This window comes from Bubalus kerabau, chromosome 3 (genome assembly GCF_029407905.1).
Source record: "Bubalus kerabau isolate K-KA32 ecotype Philippines breed swamp buffalo chromosome 3, PCC_UOA_SB_1v2, whole genome shotgun sequence".
NCBI lineage: Eukaryota > Metazoa > Chordata > Mammalia > Artiodactyla > Bovidae > Bubalus > Bubalus kerabau.
Genome location: NC_073626.1, coordinates 84,966,252 through 84,977,677, shown reverse-complemented (window position 1 = coordinate 84,977,677; position 11,426 = coordinate 84,966,252). Strand labels below are relative to the sequence as shown.

The following is an 11,426-nucleotide window of genomic DNA, read 5'->3' as shown; positions in this document are numbered from 1 at the left end:
CAGTATTCCTGCCTGGAGAATTCCATGGACAGAGGAGTCAGGTGGACTACAGTCCATAAGGTTGCAAAGAATCAGACATGACTGAGCAATAACACTTTCACTTTCTTTTCAATGATTCTGACTCGTGTTGACGTTTGTGAACCACAGCTCTAGAGGATGACGGTACTGTTTTCTTTCTCTCCCAGTCTTATGTTCTCCTGCTCATGGTACCTCTCATTCACTCTGCATGTCTACTCTGTTATCTGGGCAAATCCTTTCTACACTTTTTAGAATAATTACAAATTCTTCAAGGAGCTTATTTGATTCAGTTCAGTTCAGTTCAGTCACTCAGTCATGTCTGACTCTTTGTGACCCCATGAACCACAGCACGCCAGGCCTCTCTGTCCATCACCAACTCCCAGAGTCTACCCAAACCCATGTGCATTGAGTCGGTGATGCCATCCAACCATCTCATCCTCTGTCATCCCCTTCTCCTCCTGCCCTCAATCTTTCCCAGCATCAGGGTCTTTTCAAATGAGTCAGCTCTTCGCATCAGGTGGCCAAAGTATTGGAGTTTCAGCTTCAACATCAGTCCTTCCAATGAACACCCAGGACTGATCTCCTTTAGGCTTATTTGATTGGTGCAGCTAATTATTACCTCCATCAATGTCACTTAAGCATTTATGGGTCCCTCATCTCATGGTCACCTGCTGGTCCATGCTTGAGAATAACTGCCAACACCTGGCCCTGTCAGTGGCCAGCTCTACTAAAAAACAGACCAGCACTGCTTCCCTGAGAAGATCACAGCAGATAAACGAGGAGGAGGCCTGCTCCTTTCCAATAAATTAATCTTTCATTAAGGTGATGTGTGCTGCACAGTATGACTCCAGAGGAGGACTAGTTGAGATTTTCCTGGTTGGATAACCTGGATTTCAGAGTCCTTTTAGGAAAGACAAGAGACAACAATTATTGCTTGATACCACTGTAGCCGGTCAGAGGCAAAGCAATCTCCCTGTTTTGATATTGGAAGTTAGCGTTGAGATTAGAGATCCTATTATAAGTGACAGGTACAAGGATCCAATTTGTAAGTTTTACAGATGCCATCCAATCTATATCCTTTAAAGGAAATGTAGTGCTCTGTGTTTGCCTTAGTGTGTAATGATACTATTCCCTCTCCTCCTTTTTTAAATTAAGAAGAACTTTGTAAGGTCAAATAAGCCACGGTGCAAAACTGGGTTAAATATTCAAGTTGTTTTGTTAGGGGTAAGAGGTAGCTTGGAATAAGTTTCAGTGGAAACCTCATGAATCTAAGGCAGAACATAGAAGGGGTGGTTCTCGAAGTTCTGAACGTTGGTAAAATATTAGTAAGTATTCTTGTGAAATAGATGTGTTTCTAACACTTATTCGACCATAACTTGAAAGATGTTGGTCAACTTTGCAGCTAATAACTGGGTCCAGGGTAGTCTTTTTCTACAATTGATTTGGAAAACACAAAACCAGAACAAATATTTGTTAGGCATTAATGCAGGACTCAGTTCCTATCTGGAACTTTTCACGAACTTGAGCCAAGGTTAATGTATCTGAAGCAATAGCAAAAGTACAAGATAATAGAAGGTTAAGCACTAAATTACGTTATCCTTGACGTACTTTTCTTTGTACACCCTTGGAAACCTCATCTCCTATGACTTTATCTAATAACTATGTAGGTCAGTGTTTCTCAGTCCTGAGTAATGTAGGGATGAACTGCTGCAAAATTTTCTCACATTCTCTCAGTTAGGAATGAAAGCATTTTGATTAGTATTTCACCAAAACACGTATCAATATAAAAATGGATACAAATCACCTAACTTTATGATTCTTAACTACAAAAACCAACTGTAGAAATGAAATGCAGAAAAGCTATATAGCCAAAAGAATTTGTATTAATTTAGTGGCATGGATGATGTTTTGTTGAAGTGAATACTACCACTCAAAGCCTGAGCATGGCCCTGCTGGCTAAGGGGCAGTTTTTTTTGCTTTCAATAGGCCTTTCTTATTATAAGTCACATGACAACTCAGCTTTCACCACTTCTGTATTCAAACTGCTGTGAAATATTCATTATATACTTCTTATGGGTTTTTTTTTTTTTTTTTTGGCTGTGATTTGTACAAACACATCAGGTATGTATTAACTCTGTCATATTTTCTCACTATTCGACAGCAATTTATATAATACTATAGACTGTCAACTTGATAACTTGACTGAAACACAAATGAAAAGGTGAGAAATGAAATCATGGGTGATACATGACTTAAGCTAGCCATCCAAATGGGCCCAAATTTTCTTGTTTTTTTTTTTTTAAAGATTGTCAGGGGTATGAAAACATGAAATATTCATTGAGATATAAAAAAATTCTTATTAAAAACTGAGGCCAGCTGTGATGAACACAGGATCCCCACCGCCCCCCACCCACCCACAAGGAAGCATTGGTGACCCAGCCATCAGCCAACCGCCTCCAGCTCTCAGTTCCTTTAGGGTCTGCTCAGCTGCAAAGAGCTGCCCACGTACAAGGACTATTGGAGGCAGGGGTGTTCAGACTTGGCTATTTCATTTGAATTGAGACAACTCTGAGGGGCCATATATGCTCCAGATTCCTTGCAGACCTGGCTGAGGTTCTGCCAGCCTGCACTAGAGGTCCTTTTAGCCCACCTGATCTTGCTTTCCCCCTCTCTTCCATTAGTTATGTGTGTTAGTCACTCACTCATGTCCGACTCTTTGGGACCCCTATGGACTGTAGCCCACCAGGCTCCTCTGTCCATGGAATTCTCCAGGCAGGAATACTGAAGTGGGTTGGCATTTCCTTCTCCAGGGAATCTTTCTACTCAGGGATAGAATCCAAGTCTCCTGCATCTCAGGCAAATTCTTCACTGTCTGAGCCACCATGGAAGCAAATAAATACCCGACAAGGCACACTCCATCTTTCTGTCTCCTTCTGGAGAATCTAGTCAACAAGAGCATCCAAGAGTCTCTCCAAGGACCCCCAGAGTAATGAGAATACCTCTTATGTAGCCCTGATTCTTCTCTTGAGGTTCTAGTCTGAAAATTCAGCTTCCCACCTGCTCTTCACATTCAACAGCTCCAAAGCTGATGCAGAACTGATCCCTTGAGCTTGTGCCTTAGAAGAACTTGTGGTTTTTCCCCATTTTACACTTTATTTAATGGCACTACCATTATATTCTCACTAGGATTAAAACTTTCGAGGTAATTTTGATTCCTCACAGACCTTGCTCTGTACGCCCAGTCTATGAGTTATGCTTCCTAACATGGGCAGGACTTTACTCATTACTCCAGGGGGTCACTTCCCTCTCAACAAAGCACGTTACTGAAATGACAATGGAGAGCTTCACTTAGTCTTGGGATATCTTGCCTCTTTAATCGTCTTGAGTTTTCCTTAGACTTTAAAAAACAAAAAGCCCTCTATGTTTTTCTTAAAGGACACACAGAAAATTTAAACCCACAATCATCTACTCATTTTAGAGCACAATATATTGGTTTAAAAAGAGAAAAGTTCTTTGAGAGGATGGCAGCAAATGTCAAAGACCTTACTTTTCCTTCTGCCTTTAAGATTTGTGCAGTACAGTCATTAAAACATTTATATTTTCCCTGGTTTAAGATAAAATACATTCAACTTTCTTTTCCTTTTTATCTTTTACATTGGACTAAAGAGTAAAGAAACCAAATCCCGATAAATGCCAAAGTAATAATTTTATAATACGGAGATTAAAACGTGTGAATGTTATTATGCAATTTAGAAGTCTATAAAAATGCATATTTTTTTTGAAAGGAGGCAACTCACTGAAAGACACTGACGTTTAAAATAGAAAGTTGCGTTGTCAGTTGAAAATGAGAGACTGAAATGTTTGTGAGGGAGAAATTGTCCAGGGAGCAATAGAACATTTCCTGCCCGTGGCTGCAGTCTTGAGGGTTGGTGACTGCCATGACGAATCCAACAGCCATCACCGCAGCACCAATGGGAAGCATGACGCAGGACATAATCTTATCTGAGTGTGTCCTGGGTTCTTCAGACAGCTTCAGATAACATGCCGATGGAATGATAAAAATTAAGGGAGCTGCACAGAGCACACCCTGCATATTGAAAACAAGAAATAAGACAATGGTACTGAGTGGAGCCTTTCTGGGACAGTTTGGAAAAAAAAAAAACACCTAGAAAATCTATCTATCATCATGCATGTGACAAGTATGACAGCTTCAGTTAAATCAGACAAAGGAAAGAAAAATAATTCCAAGAAAGACTTTCCTTTTCTGACCGTATATTTACAGATGAGAAAAGTAAAATAATATAATAGTATATCAGGCTTAAGAAATAATAATCAAAAAATAATATAAAAAATAAAGCAGATGGTATGGCTGATTCCTGGCAAACTGTTCAAAGTTCCCTTATTTTCAGTCACATCATATTTCCTTATACTCTTCATCTCAAATTGCTGTGTACCTACTCTACCGTTTAAAACCGAGAGGTTTGTCAACTGTGTACAAAACGGGAATATTCGGAGGTGTACACAGGGCATGCGTCTTATCTCTTCTCTTTTCTTGACCTTGTAAGAAAGTAGGTGCCTGTCTATATGAGAAAGGAAAACTGTACCCCTCAGGGTACTTAGCATGAAATAGCATTTCTAAATCCTCTTTCAAGTAAAACTACTCACATTAATTACCCTAGAAAATTGACAGCAGAACTAAATAGCTATGACTCATCCTCCCTCCCCCACATTAGTTTATGGATAAGTCCAACCTGAGGGGGAATGTCAGACTGAAAATTACAGGGAGTATTGCTCTCTATTATAAATAGACCACAAGTTACTGACTTCAAAGGAAAGAGACTTTCCATTTGAGGAGGCCAAATCTGTAAGGAATTCTGCAAATGAAATAATGTTAAAATTAAATGTATTTTAGATAATATATTTTTTGATTATGTTAAATATTATTTATATATTAAATAAAAGAAGCATATGATTAAAATATATTAAATATAATCATATGATAAAGGGTACTTTCTTAAGTCATAAAACACAAGCTGTTTTTTTTAAACAGGCACTCAGTAAATATGGTAAGGTTAAGAATGAAAAAGAAACATTCCACAAAATATATATTTTCCAAACTTGAAAAGTTATTATGGAAATTTGTAAATATACAGAAAAGTAGAAAGAATCATATAACAAAACCCTATACACCTATCAACTACAGTTTGAAACTTTTTGACATTATTTTGGTAAAGTAACCCCAGGGGAAAATCATAGAAAACTGATTTTGAAATTGGGTGATGTAAAAGAACAGATTATACCTTAAAATATTTTTAAAAGAAAGATTTTTTCAGTATCACCATTTACTGAATTTACTTTGCTTTATACTAAGTATTACTCTCATACCAAAAATATATATCATCATATGATTTCAAAAATACAAGTTTTTAACAAAAACAGCAAGTCAGGAGAAATATCAATTAAGAGGAGCACATGAAGTCAGACTGGCCAGGCAGCAGCTAAAAATTTGGGGAAGAATAGGAGGAACCACACTTCATGGAAAATATTTCTATAGTCACAGACATAAGAATGGGAAAATACTAAGAAGTGTCATCTTCTAATTTGAAATATATGAACAATATAACTTTGCTATTCATAGTACCTGAATACAGATGAATACCTACAAAAGTACACAGCATATAAAGGATTAATTTTCATATGGCTACAGAGTTGGACACGACTGAAGTGACTTAGCAACAGCAGCAGCAGCAGAGTTAAATGAATTATGTATTTCTTAGGCTCCATTATGACATTTGAAACTGATGTTTTTTTGAATTATAAAAAATACTTAATCTATGCTTATAATAATTATCCTTTGATTTCAATGAAATAATTTTTGAAAATAAAAAATACAAACACAGGAGGAGTCCCCTAGTGGCTCAGTAGTAGAGAGTCCGCCTGCAAGTGCAGGAGACCCGGGTTCAATCCCTGGCTCGGATAGATCCCTTGAAGAAGGGAATGGCTACCCACTCCAGTATTCTTGCTTGGAGAATCCATGGACAGAGAGGCGCCTGGCAGGCTATAGTTCATGGAGTCACAAAAGAGTCGGACACAACTTAGTGACTAAACAACAACATGTTTGTGAGTGCATGCATGTGTGAGTATGTGCATGTGTGTGTGTCTGTGTGTGTGGAGATAGTGATAAAAGGCTGTTCATAGGAACACGTGAAGCAACTTCATCAGGAACTATGGAGTGTGAAAGTGCTATCCGGATGGAAACTGCAACCAGCTGCTGCTCAGAAGCTGTCATCAGTCAGCATTTTGGGACTCTTCCAAACCTAACTTGCTGGGCAGCGCAAAGCAATGGGTGTTCTGTTTATGTCATAATTCTTAAAGGTTGAGAAAGTAGCAATTAGTGGGAAAAGTTTATAGCTGATGTTTGTACTGGAAGAAGTCCAGTTGAGTATCTTGTCTAGATAGCAGTTACTTCCTTAATATTTGAAAGCTCCGTCTTGGTAGAGATTGTTGCTAAGACCCAAGATTATCAGTAAAATGATAAAAACATCTGCTCTATTCCCTACAAGTTGTGTGTATGTGTGTGCTCAGTTGCTCAGTCGTGTCTGACTCCTCGTGACCCCGTGGACTGTAGACCGCCAGGCTCCTCTGTCCATGGGATTTTCTAGGCAAGAATACTGGACTGGGTAGCCATTTCCTCCTCCAGGGGATCTTCCCTACCCAGGGATCAAACCTACATCTTCTGTGTCTCCTGCATTGGCAGAAGGATTCTTTACCACTGAGCCACCTGGGAAGTCCATTCCCTATAAATTAGTCCAACTAATTTCATCTATCTAATATAGCCTTGTCGGAGGATACACCACTGGCTTAGTAATAATTTTCAAAATTTCCTGACAGTACATAAATGCCATAACTGTTTATCAAGAGACAAGAAAATATATAGCCTATTTATAAAAAGGGAAAGCACTATCCTTTGATATACACACTACTGATGCCAGGGCATTTTGCAGTTTGCAGGTGGGAAATAACAGAAGGTGTTGAATATTTTTACTGGCAGTACAGATTGGAAAAGTATTTGAATTGTCCTACCTGAACAGAAACCTCTCATCTGATGCAAGGAGGCTGAAAACTAAAGAAAAGCGTGCTTAAACATCCTTAAAATTTCTATTTTGTAATCAATCTGGACTCATGAAATGTGTTCCTATACCTTAAAGAGAAACTCTAGCTCAGAGGTCTTTGGCAGCTTGCACTACGGCTCGCTCACTCTGTGTGCTCTTGCTGGGTAACAGGTTTGCTTTCTTCCCTCCGCTGTATGCCGCACACCGTGCTTGTTGGGCTGGTTAGCCTGGCCACAGGCACCAGCTGCTTCATCTTTTCTCTTTGTTCTGCTGCAAGTGGAAACCCAAAGGACCCAATTACTGCAGATGCCTCCTTTCTCTAACAGCAACTCTAGTGCCAAGATGTTGGATTGTTATTAACAAGAATGGAACTTATTTTGTTTCTAAAATGAATCCTTTAAAATTGAGGGTTCATTTGCCTTGGAAAATAAATCATTTGGTTCTACTGCCATGAAAACAATAAAATAAAAAGGAAGCTAAGTTCTAAATGGGGTTTTGCTTTTTATTAAATAACTAATATAAGTCTGAATAATTTTATTCTATATTATTTTAGTTATACTAAGTAATATCATTTCCTTAACTTTGCAAATTGAAGGTCTGATTCTATTATATCATCACCTGTAAAGATCCTTACTTTACTTAATGATGATTCAGAAGCCACAATAGGAAAAGAATTTCTAAGGTACTACCTTATTAACTAAGGTAAAGGCTATTAGCTAAACATTATCAGCTTAGATGAAAAACTTTTAATTTCATTTTTTTGTATTTAACCCTTTTTTAAAGTCTATCTATGTATATTCTGAATTACTCTTAACCTCACTTACAGGTAAACTCAATGCATAGATTTTTAACTTAAAAAATGGAAGGAGACATGAATACCTTTATTTTGCATGATTTAAAGCCTTATACTTAGGAAATCTCTGACTAGCATAATGATTAAAAACATGGGCAACAGGGTTTGAAAGCTTGTGTTCACTTTCTACCACTTAAAACTAGTGTGAGCTATTTAAGTGTCTATTGACAGATGGATGAATAAAGAAGATGTAGTATATGTACACATACACACATATGCATTCGAATACTACTCAGTCAAAAAAAGAATGAAATTCTGCCATCTCCAGCAATGTGGATGGACCAAGAGAACATTATGATTAGTGAAGTAAGTCAGACAGACAAATACTCTATCATCACTTATAAGTAGAATCTAAAAAATAAAACTAGTGAATATAAGAAAAAAGAAACAAACTCACGGATATAGAGAACAAACTAGTGGCTACAGTGGAGAGGGAGTAAGGTAGGAGGCATAGGATAAGGGAAGGAGATTAAGAGATACAAACTACTATGTATAAGATAGATGGGCTACAAGGATGTATTGTATAGCATAGGCAAATATAGCCATTGCTTCATATTAGTAATAACTTTATTTTTTTTTTTAATTTTATTTTATTTTTAAACTTAACATAACAGTAATGACTTTAAATGGAGTATAATCTATAAAAATATTGAATCACTAAGTTGTACACCTGAAAGTAATATAATGTTATAAATCAACTATGCATGAGTGGGTGCTAAGTCGCTTTAGTCATGTCCAACTCTTTGAGACTCCATGGACTGTGACCCTCCAGGTTCCTCTGTCCATGGGATTCTCCACACAAGAATACTGGAGTGGGTTGCCATGCCCTCCTCCAGGGGATCTTCCCGACCCAGAATTGGACTTGTGCCTCTTCTGTCTCCTGCATTGGCAGGTGGGCTCTTTACCCCTAAGGCCACCAGAGAAGCCCATAGAGATCAACTATACTTCAATTAAAAAAAACCCATTGTGACCTGTTAATGGCGCCAATCACTCTGTGTCTCTATATCTTCATACGTGAAATTTATATAGATTAAGGATGATAATATATGCAAAACACTTGACTCAGAGTAAATGCTCCCTACGTGTCAGCTCACACTGTTGTTTGGAGGGGAAACATCACATGCTTTAGTTGCTTCTAAAGGGCTGTGTGACCTGCTGCTTGATCTGATGTTAAAAACATAACAAATACCCACACAAAACAGAGTTGAACAAAGACCTGACTGTGACATTGCACTTACAAAAAGACTTTCACTGATTAAAAAAATACACACTCAGAGGGTCTGGAAGTGAATGAACATCTCAGATTTCTTAAAACTAGTGTAATTGAGTTCTTAGATCATGACAATTTGGCACTCTTCTTAAATGTCTATATAGCCAGGTTTTTCTTTTCTTTTTTTTTTTTTAATCTAAGGATCTAGAATCATGTTTTAAATTTTTAAAATAGTCCTCAAACTCAGCTCAGATCTTGACTTCATAACAGATTTTCATGAAATATCATTATTTTATTACAACACCAGAATTTCATCTTAACCACAAAAAATTTCAACATAGGCACAACTGGGAATATTTAATGTGATTGTGCTCAGTTGCTCAGTCATTTCTGACTCTTTGCAACCCCATGGACTGTAGCCCACCATTATGTGCTTATAATTTTGTTATGTAAAGTGTCAGGGAGATTTGGAATTAACAGAAAGTAATGGTCAAATATACATAAATATATCATTCCTGAAAAATAAGCAATATGTGTATGCTTGGTTAACTTAAAGGGAACAAAAACTGTTAGGCTATCAAAATAGCGAGTAGTAAGGCAGTTGATAAACATATGTTCTCTCATATCGCAATCCTACAGTATTCAAACAAACATGCGACTTCAAATGAGACATTTCACAAAACAAGAAATAACAGAGTTGGGAATTGTGCTGGTCATCTCCTCAGTATAATTAAAGGATTACTGTTATTGTCAGCCCCAACAATTTTTTGTAAGACTTAATTGCTTGATGCCACAACTGGAGAATGGGCTTCCCAGGCGGCTCAGTGGTAAAGAATCCACCTGCCAATGCAGGAGATGCAGGAGATGTGGGCTCAGTCCCTGGGTTAGGAAGATCCCCTGGAGTAGGAAATGGCAACCCAGTCCAGTATTCTTCACTGGGAAATCCCATGGACAGGGGAGTCTGGTGGGCTATAGCCTGTAGGTCACAAAGAGTCAGACAGGACTGATCATGCATATTAAAGAATGCCTTCTGTGTCCAGGAACATTTGTAGACAGAGGTTCTTCACTGTGCTCCCAGTGGACAGTGGCCCATGCAGTAATTTGAGCACTGTGTTCTTAGCATTCTGCTACATGTACTGTGGGGGATGGAGAAGGCAATTAAGCACCATTCTTGTCTCTAAAGAACTTGTACTTTGATAGCAAAGGCAAGCTTTGGACAGTCCAGACCATACATGATATAAGGTAGTACTTAAATCAAGTTACATTTAGGTTGCAGTCATCCATTTACATAGATTGAGGTTGGAACGTGAAATGACTTTCAGTGAACCTACTAGCCTTTAGCCTATGCAAAATGAGGAAGCAGGTAAAAGTTACCTCGGATAATTTTCCATGTTTCCTATGAACTTTCTTTCCATTGCTGGTGGAACAGATGTTTCCCTAGTCATACGGAGGTTGGGGGAGTTGCCTACTGTCTACTTTCCACATGATCTGATACAGGAAAACTCCCAACAGTGTGTTCCTGACTGAATCTTCCACTACCTTTGTCTGGGATTTCAAATCCAAATGGTACCTGGAAGGAAAAATACCTTCACCTCCCCTTTAACTCTCAATGGAGTGAGTAAAGGATAACTTGATATTCTATCTATAAAAGCCCACCCTCCCTGTGGGACATGATTGATCAATGCTAAGTGGTGTGGTTTTGAGTAGAAATTCCAGAAGGATTGTAGAAGGGGAAGAGGAAAGACTCTAAAGCAGTATAATCACTTCTATTCATGTTTCACCAAATGATCTCATTATCCTATTTCCACAAAGTAGAATCAAGGAGTCACTTTTTTTGGGTCACTTTTAAAAATTGAAATACAGTTGACATAGGATATTATGTGAGTTTTAGGTGCACTAAGTAGTGATTTGACATTTACATACATTATGAAATGATCATCAGAACAACCCTAGTAACAATCTGTCCCCATACAAATTATTACAATATTATAGATATTACTTATGCTGTATATTACATACATGTGACTTATTTATCATACAACTGGAAATTTGTATCTCAATTTCCTTGATCAATTTCACCCTGCCCCTCCTCTCTGGCAACCACTCATTTGGTCTCTGTATCTTTGAGTCTGTTTCCATTTTGTTCTGTTTAATCTTTTTTTAGATTCCATACGCTGATATAAGTAAGATAATACAGCATTTGTCTTTCTCTGTGTGACTTATTTCACTTTAG

At 37.9% G+C, this 11,426-nt stretch overlaps 1 protein-coding gene across 4 annotated transcripts in view; it reads right to left on the bottom strand.

Moving 5' to 3' along the window:
• Window positions 1–3,385: 3,385 nt before the first annotated feature.
• SLC38A11 (solute carrier family 38 member 11) overlaps window positions 3,386–11,426 on the bottom strand; it is a 57,881-nt gene continuing 49,840 nt past the window's right edge. For all 4 annotated transcript variants that reach the window (XM_055574734.1, XM_055574735.1, XM_055574736.1 and 1 more), the window contains one exon: window positions 3,386–4,105. In XM_055574734.1, coding sequence (XP_055430709.1) covers window positions 3,812–4,105 — 294 coding nt within the window. In that variant the 3' untranslated portion in view covers window positions 3,386–3,811. The remainder of the gene's footprint in view (window positions 4,106–11,426) is intronic.